The 13,745-nt window shown below is 48.2% G+C and overlaps 1 protein-coding gene across 2 annotated transcripts in view; it reads left to right on the forward strand.

Annotated features, from left to right (window-relative positions):
* The window catches only part of mei4 (meiosis-specific, MEI4 homolog (S. cerevisiae)), a 27,096-nt gene continuing 13,351 nt past the window's right edge, over positions 1–13,745 (forward strand). The window contains exons 1-5 of one of the 2 annotated variants that reach the window (XM_061929034.1): positions 1–147; positions 517–672; positions 736–1,145; positions 2,682–2,807; positions 13,189–13,412. In XM_061929034.1, the coding sequence (XP_061785018.1) occupies positions 123–147; positions 517–672; positions 736–1,145; positions 2,682–2,807; positions 13,189–13,412 (941 nt within the window). In that variant the 5' untranslated portion in view covers positions 1–122. Of the gene's footprint in view, positions 148–516; positions 673–735; positions 1,146–2,681; positions 2,808–13,188; positions 13,417–13,745 lie in introns of those variants that run through there. The other variant, XM_072912196.1, reaches the window with a different exon arrangement.

Raw genomic sequence — 13,745 nt, forward strand, 5'->3', positions numbered from 1 at the left:
TGAAGCCTGAAGTGATGACGTAACACACTTGTATGAATGCAACCTGTTTTTTTTCTTCTAATTAAATGTTTTTAAAATAGACAATTGACTGCTATCTGCGGTTAGCATTGTTAGCTCATCTAATGGAGGAACAGAAAAGATTGAGAGGTGATTCCAACTTCTAATCTTCACACTTTGACTTAGTTTTATTGTTCAGCATGTACATGATAACGTTTACTAGTCAACAAATGCCACCACAATGGTTTAGGCGATATTAGTAAAGTTGAACCAATACTGTTTAGCTTAGCTAGCAGGTGTTAGCTAAAACACACTATTAGTATTCGTGTTGTACTGCAATCCTTCATCAAATATTTCATCAATAATCAAAGTTAGCAAGAAAATAATTTTTCAGGTTTGTCTTTATTGCTAGTAAGTATGGTAGGATTACTGTAGTACACCAAGGTGTATTGTATTACTATATTGTACTGTATTTACAAATACAATGCTTATGACATTTCTAATGTTTTCAAACATAAGCGACGTTGGCCGTGGTCGTGGCGGTGGTCAAAAGCCGGCCTGCGGGCGTGAGCAGTCGCCATCACTTGGAAGCTTTGGCAAGCAGCCTGCAACGCCAAGAGGGGAGGAAGAGGAGCCAAGCCGACATGCTGAACATAATCACCATGACGACAGCAGGTGTGTTCATGTAGCGAGGATGTCAAGGTGTGTGTCTCACATGTAGCAGGTCTTCACCAACAGGCAGCTCCTCGGACACGCCAGAACTCCTCCCGTTGGCTTTTCTGTCCAATCAGCCCAAAGATCCTGAGCGAGGTGCGGCGAGTCTTCCTCACGTACATTTTCTGCAGTCACTGTGCACGTTACGCCGAGTGGGCAGTGGTCCAGACTCGCTGTGGCTCGGTCCAGGCGAGAGTGCGGGTACGCTTTTGCCGGACACGCTGTGTGTGCTCATGGACTCTGTGGTGTCGGCGTTTAGGGACCGCCGCACCGCCAAAGAAGGCGAGCTCGCCCTAAAGGCGTGTCGGGCATGGACACAAGCATTGGATTGGTTCTTCTGTCAGAACACACCGTGTGGTGACTTGATGACGCGCATGCACTCGTCTTTGAAGGAGCTGACCGCCATCTTGATGCACGCCAACCAGCGCCAAACTGTGAGTAACCTTTTCCTTTCCCTCTTCCTCACTTCATCTTTGCATCATCTTCTTCTTGTAGTACAAATGTTGTAGTACGTGTTAATATACCGAACCGTACTTTTGCATACTATATTGTACTATACTGTACCACACTGTGCCGTATCATACTGTACTGTGCCGTACTCTACTGTACCATAGTCTACTGTAGTGTACCATACTGTACTGTACCAAAGTACCAACATCTAACAAATCTTTTGAAAAAGGACAATACTTTTTTGTAGAGAACAATGCTGAACATCACATAATTTTTCACTTTGATAAAGAAAACATGCACTTTCCCTTTGTCTTTAAACATGTTAACATGCTATTTAACCTTTTCTTCAAACATGGTAACATGCTCTTTAACCTTTACTTCAAACATGGTAAACTGCTCTTTAACATTGTTTTCACACATGCTAACATGCTATTTAACCTTTTCTTCAAACATACTAACATGCTCTTTAACCTGTAAAGGTACAGTGAGGAAGGAGACGGCCCTGAGACAGGGACGTCGTTCCGCTTGCAGCGTGTTTATTTGCACGGATGTGTGACTGGTGTAATTAAGCCAAATATGTGGTGTGTGACTATGTGAAGCGATTAGCTGTTGAGTGTTACCGGGAGGTGTTGAAGGGAGGTGTTGAAGGTGCGTGTTGAGGAAAGTGCGGAAGTCCAGAAGGAGCAAGGCAGTTTCGGAGGTCCGTGGGCGTGCAAGAGGGCAAGGGCAGGAGAGAGGCGTCAGAGTCCATCTCCAGGTGAGAAGTCGAGATCCAGGAAGGCAGCAAGAAGACAGGAGGGAATCCGGGGAGACGAGACCCACAACTAGAATCCAGGGAACGAAGAGGAGCTGCAGGGTGATGACACAGGACAGGACACAATGAGCACCAAGGAGGGGAAACACAGAGAGCAAGGAAGCACATAGGCGAGGAAAGCTGGAGACCTGTGAGGCTTACTGTACTGGTACAAGTAGCTACGTTCTGGCACTGGAACGTAGGATCTGCTAGCTTATGAAGGCAGGGGGATTTTCATCAGCGTTGACTGAAGATCGCATGCAGCCGTGCTAACATGCTCTTTAACCTTGTTTTCATCAACTTTATTTGATAAAGAAAACATACTAAAATGCTCTTTACCTTGTCTTCAAACATGCTAACATGCTCTTTAACCTTGTTTTTAGCAACTTGAATTGACAACGAAAACATGCCAACATGCTTTTTGCCTTGTCTTCAAACAGGCTAACATGCTCTTTAACCTTGTTTTTATCAATTTTACTTGATAAAGAAGACATGCTAACATGCTCTTTAACCTTGTCTACAACATGCTATCATGCTCTCTAACCTTGTCTTTAAACATGCTTCCATCATGTTCTTGTTTTCAAACATGCTAACGGCCTTTGAGCGTCATTATATTTTTACATGTTGTTCTTTCATTGTACAGGATGAAGTATGAAGAACACAAATAAAAAAGATTATTTGTTTTCCTAAACTTGTTGACCATAATTTACACACACGTGTTTTCCAGAATGTAGAGTTGCTGACGGCCTGCTTGGTAACATTGGCAAACAGTCGCATGTCAAAGTCCTTCTTGGTTGGCCACTTCCTGTGTGAGGTCAACATGCTGGCTGACAGGCTGTGGAACGCCATGCAGGTAATCACACTCTTGTTGCCATGGTTACCTTCGTACATTTTTACATGTCCTACATAAACTGTACATTTATAAATGTACTAAAGTAATACTACTGTTTTGATAGGCTATGCCGGAATTAGATTCCGAAGTAGAGTTGAAACAGTTACCAAAAATAACAATGTTTAATAACAAAAGACGCCCTTGCGAGGAGTGGAAAAATAACAGAAAACACACTAAAAATAAGTGTTGAACACAAAATGCACTTCGGAGTGCTGAAATAGACTACACAACTATACAAGGACGAAGCCACTGGGAAGGTAAGTGTGATACCAGCCAAGACGGGAATGTTGATAACTGGTGAGCGCCAAGCGAGTTTAAAACGTTCTTGGAGGTGAGTGAAGCATCAAGAATCAACTGGCAACAATAGGGGCTGGTAGAACGGCTTAAAAAGCCAGAAACAAATTGGCTGCAGGTGTGCTAGAGTGGCTCTGCCCCAGAACGACAAAAACCAAGTGCTGGAACAGAGAGCAGATAGGAGGCAGCAGAGCAGCCAAAACACCTGACAGTAAACCCCTCTTCCCCTTTTAAGGCGACCCCTGGTGGTTTCCCTGGTTCTTCAGGATTTAGAGAGTGGAAGTTACGGGGTTGGAGATGGATCAAGAATACAGGAGCGGGAAACCCATGAACGTTCCCCCGGCCAATAAACTTCCTAGTCGACTAGCTACTGCACCCTCTAGCCCGCCTTCTGGAGTCTAAAATGACCTTCACAGAGTAAGCGGTTTGGCCATCAATCACGCCCGCAGGAGGTGGAGCCACCGATGGAGGACACAGGGAACTTGTCGTAACTGCCTTGATGTTGGAGACGTGAACCAGAGTTTGTCGCTTGAGCAACGGAGGTAATTGAAGTTTGACTGCTACAGGAATGATGATCTTGATGATCTTAAAGGGTCTGACGCACCTCGGAGAGAGTTTCCTAAAAAGACCAGCCAAAGGTAAGTCGCGTGTAGAAAGCCATACTCTTGTCCTGGCTGATATCAGGGCGCCGGATTCATATGGCGGTCCACCAGCCTACAGTTACGAGTGGCAGTCCGGGATAAGACCGCACGGGTGTCCCGCCACACCCGGTGAGCTTGGTGAAGGTGGATAAATGGAATGGACACCTCTCACTCCTTGGACGGAAACAAAGGGGCTGGTCACCATAAGCGAATATGAAAGGAGACATAGCTGTGGCCGAGGAGACAAGGGTTTTATAAGCATATTCCGCCTAGGAGAGGTGGGAGGACTAGAAAGAAGGGTGTTGATTGCATACGCAGTGGAGGGTCGCCTCCAAGTTTTGGTTATTCCGTTCCATCTGGCTGTTGTTTTGGGGGTGGTACTTTGAGGAGAGACTTCTTGATGCACTCAACGCCTTGCAAAAAGCCTTCCATACTTGGGACGCGAACTGGGGCCCCCTGTTCAACACCAAGTCCAGAGGGATGCCATGAATCTGCAACTTGTGCTTGACCAGAAGTTGAACTGTCTCAAGGGATCAAGGCAATTTGGACAGGGAAATGAAGTGTGCCATTTTGGAAAAACGGTACACCAAATTAAAAATTACACAATTGTCTTGTGAAATTGTGAGGCCTGTGATAAAGTCCAGGGCTATGTGGAACCAAGGTTGTGGAGTAATGGGTAGTAAATGAAGAAGGCCGGCTGACAGGCGATAAGAAGCCTTGCTTCTGGCACAGACAGAACAGGCGTTGAGAAACCCCTCGATGTCTCTCTCCATAGCAGGCCACCAGAATCTCGGAGCGATGATGAATAGTGTGTGCCTCATGCTGGGATAGCATGACACCTTTGAGGCATGTCCCCACTGAAGAACTTTGGATCTTAGCTCAGCTTTTCCACAGTTCCTGTGGCTGGGTCGGACACTCTTCTCTCCACTTCCCACTTGAATGCCCCATCACTCAGGCCACAGACTCTATGGTCTCTGCAGCAGTCTTATCGGGAGTAGGACCGTAGACTCTGGAGAGTGTGTCATGCTTAATGTTGCGACACCCGAGTCTGTAGGTAATGGAGAAGTTGAAGCGTGTCAGAAAGAGGGACCACCGTGCCTGGTGGGAATTCAGTTTTTAGGCGGTCCTGATGTGAACCAAGTTCTTGTGCCCCGTCACGAACATGAATAGAGTGGCTGTCGCCCCCAGCCGGTGCCTCTATTCCTGCAGCTCAAGAATGATGGCCAGCTGCTCTCTAGTACCCCAAAATGTTCCTTTCTGCCGCAGTGAGGCGACACAAGAAGAATGCACAGTGATGCAGCCTCTGGTCGACCAGAGATCACTGGGAAAGAAATGCTCCCAATTCTGTATCCGATGCATCAACCTCGACTCGCTGCTTTGGCTTCTTGGGTCAACACAGATAATTTAGTGGATGTAAGACTTGTCAAAGGTTTGGCTTTGATGCTAAAGTTGCAAATAAAATGCCTATAAAAGTTGGCAAACCCCAAGAACCTTTGCAAGTTCTTCCTTGATGTAGGGGAAGGCCAATCAATCCCACCCTGGATCTTGGCAGAATCGGGTAGCCGATGAAGAACAAGACGGGTGTAGCGGACATGCTTGTGGTGATTTCTGGAATAAATAGGAATTTCATCCAAGTAAACAAAGCAGAACTGGTTGATCATATCTCTAAGGACATCATTAAATAAGCTTTGAAATACAGCGGGCACGCCCGAGAGGTTAATGTGGTGCGTAGACAGTTAGCATGACAGAATGTGCTCTGTCAAGAATGGTGGTTGTGCACCAATCAATACAGGGGTTCAGAAGTTGTAGCAATGAGAGGCTTAAAATGACGAGAGCCGACTGACATGTCAAAATAAAAAACAGAGGGTCTCGTGGTGAATACCAGATAACTGTAAGGACAATGACACAGTTTGGTGAGTAACCACCGCCAGTAAACGGTCATCCAATGAGTGGACTTCTTTAGGAATACTGAGTTTGAGTTGGGCAAATTTTCATTTGTCTACAAAGTTTGAATCAATAAAGCAATTATCAGCCCCAGGTCTGGGCTCCCAACTTAATGACAAAGATGAAGATGGGATTGCTCAAAGGTGGAGAGTTGTCTTCCGAGCTGCATAGGCACCTCCGTAAGCTCCTTCGACCGGTTAGCAGCAAAACTGGTAAGGACGATGACAGGGTTGCCCTGACCGACTTCGTAGGCAAAACAGTGTAGTATCGGCCATCCTCCTCAAAGCCTTCTCTATCTTACTCCCGTAGTCTGTGGTCGAGACCAACTGCCAAATCAATGAGTTCGTCGAGCGTGGCAGTTTTGTCACGGGCCAGTTAATTTTTAATGCGGCGATTAAGCCCTTTAGGAAAAATACTACATAGCGCTATACCACTAAATCCGCTAAAATGCGGAAGTCAATAGAATACCCGGCTACAGAGAAATGTTTCTTGTTTAAAGTCCAGTAAGCGACTGCCTGCCTCACAGCTTTTAAGAGGGTGATCAAAAAAAAGTCATTTCAACAACAAAAAAGAGCAGCAAGGTGCACACAGCTGACCTACTCTTGCAAGCTACCATAGCCCAGGCGGTGGGTTTTTTCGGATATTAAGCTCATAATAAAAGCTATCCTGGCCTGGTCAGTAGAATAGGAACTAAACTGCTGGTCAACAGCAGCGCAAGCTTGCTCCAAGTCCTGGACAAATGTCCCAATTTTGGTGAAAAGTTTGTTGATGGCAGCTGCCGTGTTACGCAGCAGCTGCTTGTGATTACCAACCATTTGTCCAATGCTCTTGAGCACTGAGCGAAAATGTTCCAGTTCTGCGGGGTCCATGTTGGCCAGTTGAATTTGTTATGATTGGCTATGCCGGAATAGGACTCCAAAGCAGAGATGAAATCGTTTCTGTCATGATCCGTGGTCTGGATCATGTTTTGTTTAGTTATGTTTGGTTAGTTTTGGACTCCTTTAGTTATTGCTTGTGCACCTGTGAGTTTGTTTCGTCACCATGGTTACTTATTATTTTCACCTGCCGCTTGTGTTCCCGACGCGCACCTGTTTTCCATCACTGACACCATTTAAGCCTGCCTTTCTGTTCACTCGTCCTGTGCTCCTTGTTTGCGGTAAGCTACATTCACGTTCTTGTATTTCATGTTCCAGTCTCCTGTGCTAAGTGTTAGCCTTAGCTTCCCGTGCGTTTGGCACGCTTTTCTTTTGCTTGTTTTCTGTTTATTGTGTAAATAAATCACCTCATACCTTCACGTTTTTGTCCGGAGTGTCCGTGTTGCACTGAAGGAACGATCCCGCATCAATATGCGACCCCCACGTGACAGACGGAGCACAGCATACAGTTCCTTCGCCCCGGACTTTGAGGAGCTGGATTTGGAGGCAATGGAGGCGGAGACGCTCCGCTATTCTCCCTTGGAGCGCCAGGACTTGATGTGGTGTCCGAATGGGAAGTTGATCCCACTCAACTCCGAATGGCCCGAGGACATTGCCACACCTCCACAGTATCGGACGCGTCAGCGAAGACGGAAGCAGTCAAAAAGAGCTTCACCTTGCTGCGAAGACGCGTCACTCCCGAAAGCTCCTCCCCCGGACCGAACAAAGCTGCAGGCAGCCCAGTATCCATCCACTTTTGATGATGTCACTCCGCCCACTTCCGATGACGTCAGAGACCAGAACTTTTTTTTTTCAATCCTCTAACTCTCTCTATCAGCCACCTCCTAAAGACTTCATTCCTAAAATAAAATACCATAAGGACATTTTTTCTAATGGTAGATTTAGTCAACCTCAGTCACCTCCGTCCCCAGTGACTCTGACTCCGCCCCTATGGACCATAGCCCCGCCCACGTCACAGACTTTGTCTTCTCTGTCTCCTCGTCACTCTCCTGTTGGAAGGAGAGATAAACATTTTGGACAATTTAAAGGGGAGAATTCTGCTCCCCTCCTAACCTCTCGCCACCCCCCCTTAAAGACTGTTCCAGACCGCAAGGAGCGCGTCTGGTATCCGCCCCTTGAGGGGGGAGATGGGGCCGGGAGCTGTGCTGGTGGGGCTGCTCAGCTGCGCCCAGCCAGGCAGCAACCTCCATCCCGGCCGCCACCACCAGTCTTTCGACCTGCCAAGCCGCAACCTCCAGCTCGTCCTCCACCACCAATCCGTCGGCATGTCAAGCCGCAACCCCCAGCTAGACCGCCTCCGCCATGCTCATGGCTAACCTCAGCCCGGGTGGGCTTGCAGACACCACCATCATCTCCGGTGGGCTTGCAGACGCCACCATCATCTCCGGTGGGCTTGCAGACGCCACCATCATCTCCGGTGGGCTTGCAGACGCCACCATCATCTCCGGTGGGCTTGCAGACGCCACCATCATCTCCGGTGGGCTTGCAAACGCCACCATCATCTCCAGTGGGCTTGCAAACGCCACCATCATCTCCGGTGGGCTTGCAAACGCCACAATCTTCAGTACCTGCACCACGCCAAGCTTCGCCGCCTGTACCTGCACCACGCCAAGCTTCACCGCCAGTTCCTGTTCCTCGGCTAGCACCTGTTCCTCGGCTAGCACCAGCTCCTGTTCCTGCTCCTCGGCTAGCACCAGCTCCTGTTCCTGCTCCTCGGCTAGCACCAGCTCCTGTTCCTGCTCCTCGGCTAGCACCAGCTCCAGTTCCTGCTCCTCGGCTAGCACCAGCTCCAGTTCCTGCTCCTCGGCTAGCACCAGTTCCTGTTCCTCGGCTAGCACCTGTTCCTGTTCCTCGGCTAGCACCAACTCCAGTTCCTGCTCCTCGGCTAGCACCAGCTCCAGTTCCTGCTCCTCGGCTAGCACCAGCTCCAGTTCCTGCTCCTCGGCTAACACCAGCTCCAGTTCCTGCTCCTCGGCTAGCACCAGCTCCAGTTCCTGCTCCTCGACTAGCTCCAGCTCCAGTTCCTGCTCCTCGGCTAGCTCCAGCTCCAGTTCCTGCTCCTCGGCTAGCTCCAGTTCCTGCTCCTCGGCTAGCTCCAGCTCCAGTTCCTGCTCCTCGGCTAGCTCCAGCTCCAGTTCCTGCTCCTCGGCTAGCTCCAGCTCCAGTTCCTGCTCCTCCATCATCTCCGGTGGGCTTGCAAACGCCACCATCATCTCCGGTGGGCTTGCAAACGCCACAATCTTCAGTACCTGCACCACGCCAAGCTTCGCCGCCTGTACCTGCACCACGCCAAGCTTCACCGCCAGTTCCTGTTCCTCGGCTAGCACCTGTTCCTCGGCTAGCACCAGCTCCTGTTCCTGCTCCTCGGCTAGCACCAGCTCCTGTTCCTGCTCCTCGGCTAGCACCAGCTCCTGTTCCTGCTCCTCGGCTAGCACCAGCTCCAGTTCCTGCTCCTCGGCTAGCACCAGCTCCAGTTCCTGCTCCTCGGCTAGCACCAGTTCCTGTTCCTCGGCTAGCACCTGTTCCTGTTCCTCGGCTAGCACCAACTCCAGTTCCTGCTCCTCGGCTAGCACCAGCTCCAGTTCCTGCTCCTCGGCTAGCACCAGCTCCAGTTCCTGCTCCTCGGCTAGCACCAGCTCCAGTTCCTGCTCCTCGGCTAGCACCAGCTCCAGTTCCTGCTCCTCGACTAGCTCCAGCTCCAGTTCCTGCTCCTCGGCTAGCTCCAGCTCCAGTTCCTGCTCCTCGGCTATCTCCAGTTCCTGCTCCTCGGCTAGCTCCAGCTCCAGTTCCTGCTCCTCGGCTAGCTCCAGCTCCAGTTCCTGCTCCTCGGCTAGCTCCAGCTCCAGTTCCTGCTCCTCGGCTAATTCCAGCTCCAGTTCCTGCTCCTCCATCATCTCCGGTGGGCTTGCAAACGCCACCATCATCTCCGGTGGGCTTGCAAACGCCACAATCTTCAGTACCTGCACCACGCCAAGCTTCGCCGCCTGTACCTGCACCACGCCAAGCTTCACCGCCAGTTCCTGTTCCTCGGCTAGCACCTGTTCCTCGGCTAGCACCAGCTCCTGTTCCTGCTCCTCGGCTAGCACCAGCTCCTGTTCCTGCTCCTCGGCTAGCACCAGCTCCTGTTCCTGCTCCTCGGCTAGCACCAGCTCCAGTTCCTGCTCCTCGGCTAGCACCAGCTCCAGTTCCTGCTCCTCGGCTAGCACCAGCTCCAGTTCCTGCTCCTCGGCTAGCACCAGTTCCTGTTCCTCGGCTAGCACCTGTTCCTGCTCCTCGGCTAGCACCAGCTCCAGTTCCTGCTCCTCGGCTAGCACCAGCTCCAGTTCCTGCTCATCGGCTAGCACCAGCTCCAGTTCCTGCTCCTCGACTAGCTCCAGCTCCAGTTCCTGCTCCTCGGCTAGCTCCAGCTCCAGTTCCTGCTCCTCGGCTAGCTCCAGCTCCAGTTCCTGCTCCTCGGCTAGCTCCAGCTTCAGTTCCTGCTCCTCGGCTAGCTCCAGCTCCAGTTCCTGCTCCTCGGCTAGCTCCAGCTCCAGCTCCTGCTCCTCGGCTAGCTCCAGCTCCTGCTCCTCGGCTAGCTCCAGCTCCTGCTCCTCGGCTAGCTCCAGCTCCTGTTCCTGCTCCTCAGCTAGCTCCATCTCCTGTTCCTCGGCTAGCTCAAGCTCCTGTGCCTGCACCACACCAGGCTTCGCCGCCTGTGCCTGCACCACGCCAGGCTTCGCCGACTGTGCCTGCACCACGCCAGGCTTCGTCGCCTGTGCCTGCACCCACGCCTGACTCGTCTGCTGCTGCGTCCACGCCTGACTCGTCTGCTGCTGAGTCCAAGCCTGCCATGACGGCGCCGACGCGCCCACCTCCCCGTCGACCACGGGTGTGGCCGCTCCCTGGTTGTCCGCCTCGCCAAGTGCGCCCACCTCCCCGTCAACCACGGGTGTGGCCATTCCCTCGGCGCCCGCCTCGTCTGCTGCAGCGGCGCTCCACTCGCCGCCGCCACTTGACTTTGCCTCGATGGATTCGGGGACACTTGGCCTGGCGACCCACCGCCAAGTCCTCCCTCCGCCCTCCCGTGACTTTTGACCCTGCTTGTTTTTTTTTTTTTTTCTATATGGACATCTATGATCTGTCCTTGAGGAGGGGGTTCTGTCATGATCTGTGGTCCGGATCATGTTTTGTTTAGTTATTTTTGGTTAGTTTTGGACTCCTTTAGTTATTACTTGTGCACCTGTGAGTTTGTTTCGTCACCATGGTTACTTATTATTTTCACCTGCCGCTTGTGTTCCCGACGCGCACCTGTTTGCCATCACTGACACCATTTAAGCCTGCCTTTCTGTTCACTCGTCCTGTGCTCCTTGTTTGCGGTAAGCTACATTCACGTTCTTGTATTTCATGTTCCAGACTCCTGTGCTAAGTGTTAGCCTTAGCTTCCCGTGCGTTTGGCACGCTTTTCTTTTGCTTGTTTTCTGTTTATTGTGTAAATAAATCACCTCATACCTTCACGTTTTTGTCCGGAGTGTCCGTGTTGCACTGAAGGAACGATCCCGCATCAATATGCGACCCCCACGTGACAGTTTCCAGAAATAACAATATTTAATAACAAAAGACATACTCGTGAGTAGTGAAAAATAAGAGAAAATGCACTCAGAAGGAGTGGGAGTATAGACTACACAACTATACCAGGACGTAGCCACTGGGAAGGTAAGTGTGAGTTGATCACAGGTGAGCGCCAAGCGAGTGTTAAACGTTCTTGGAGGTGAGTAAAGTATCGACTATCAACTGGCAACAATAGGGGCTGGTAGAAGGGCTTAAAAAGCCAGAAACAAATTAGCTGCATGTGGGCTAGAATGTCAGAGAGTAGATAGGAGGCAGAAGAGCAGCCAAAACACTTTACAACTACTTGTATAAACTGTACATTTTCACACTTATACTACTTGTATACATACTTGCCAACCCTCCCGATTTTCCCGGGAGAGTCCCGAATTTCAGTGCCCCTCCCGAAAATCTCCTGGGGAAACCATTCTCACGAATTTCTCCCGATTTCCACCCGGACAACAATATTGGGGGCGTGACTTTAGCATACTCTCTCACCTGAAACCTTCACCCTTTAACGGCCGCATGCTGTACTAAACAAATACTGCTTGTATAAACTGTACATTTACACATGCACTACACTAATACTACTTGCTAAGCGGAAGTAAGTTTTCATTTTAAAGGTGGGTGATACTCAGTTGATATGAGACTGACACTTTGTACTTGAAAGGTCATCATCATTGAATAATTGTGTCACTTGTGCAAAATAACGACAAAAAACAATGTGACAAAAATATGAATATATATGTGTAAACAGTCATAACAAATTATATTGCCCAAATGTTAAAGTTTTCTTATAACATTGTGACTTATGTCAAGTAAAATTATGACTTTTCATAAAATTGCCAAAATGTTAAGCTTTTCTTGTAAAATTTGTGAAACCTTTTATTTGTAAAAATGAAATAAAGTCACATATGCCTCTTTTCATTCATCAGTTCAGGTCAAGATCAAATACAGCTCTACTTAAAATTGAAATCTGGATTGGATTATAACACAGACTCTGAAGATGAAAAAAAAACTTCATTTGTGATTTGTGAAACCTTTATTCTACGCATTTTTGATAGAAATATTGCCTTGTCAACAATTAAAAACAATTTAGTTGTTTTCCATTATTTTGCACTACAGTACTGGCAAAATTATTCAATGTTTCTGACAGTTCAAGTAAAAAGTCTGTTATCAACTCTCAGTATCACCCACTAATCAAATACGGTAAAAGCTCTAATACTGTAAACTCTAATTGGTGTTTGGCGCTAACTCGTGGTGAGTATAGTGAATGAATGTTAAGTCACACACAAACCTTTTCTACAGGTACAGATCAGAATTCCATGTGAAAATTGTTTTGCTATAATAACACTTCCATATTCAGAGATATTGATTCATTCTGCACTGTAGATAAATTACAAATATTTATCAAATTCATAATGATAGATTAATCAGTATAAACAAGCCTGCACACACTATGGTCATGTGACGAGCCTTGCCCATGAATCAACGATTTGATGAATGAATGTGTAAATAAATGGATGGGTGAATAAAAGAATGAATAGTATTGAATGTGTGAATGAATGATTGAATAGATGTTTGAAGGAAAGGATGAATGAAAGAGTGTTGCGAATGAATCGATGAATGAATGGATGTGTGAATGAATTACTGTATGAATGGAAGTGAATGTGGAAATAGTGTCAAAGCGCTTTGAGTACCTTGAAGGTAGCAAAGCGCTATACAAGTATAACCCATTTATCATTTATCATTTAAGTGTGAAGAAATGGATGAGTGAATGAATGTGTATGTGAATGGCTGGATGAATTAATGGGTAGATGTGTGAATTAATCAATGTGTGCCTGAATGAATATTGAAATGAATGAATGAATGATAACATTTTGTTCGATCACATGCACATTAGCATTAGCCGCTGACGTGGCTAACATTGATCTGTGCGTGCAGGACGACTCTCCTCTTGACGTGTTTCCTGTGGATCATTACCAGAACTTGAGTCACATTTTGTGGATCCTGGAGGAGCATCAGCAGAACAGTGAGGTGGCGTGGCCAGAGGAGGAGTGGTCTGAGTGGGTGGACCGCCTCCTTCACTTAGAACAACGAATGTTTGCTCTTTCTGAGGAGTTTCCTCTGTTTGCCATCATAGTGTGGAGGATTGTGGCGCTCCTGAAGTAAGTGTTTTTATTTTACATTCATGTCAGGAGCAAACATTAAATATAAAATCTTCTTCATCTCATAATGTTTTAATTATGTGATTGTGGTCTTTATACTTTTCGCCATGTTCATCTGAAAACAACTTTTTGTTGTTTTTCATTTTAGTCTTAGCTATCAGTCGACAATGAAGTTCAGTAAAGACGTTCATTCATCTTGCAACGTGTTTGCTGAATTGCTTGTATTCCGTCACGTGACTTCTTCCCGGAAGTGAAAACCAGTGGTGGTCAACCATTCAAGATGGCTGTTGTACAGCAAGTACAAAAGAGGCTTAAATGTTCCTGCAAAAAGCA

Source organism: Nerophis lumbriciformis, linkage group LG34 (assembly GCF_033978685.3).
Source record: "Nerophis lumbriciformis linkage group LG34, RoL_Nlum_v2.1, whole genome shotgun sequence".
Classification (NCBI taxonomy): domain Eukaryota; kingdom Metazoa; phylum Chordata; class Actinopteri; order Syngnathiformes; family Syngnathidae; genus Nerophis; species Nerophis lumbriciformis.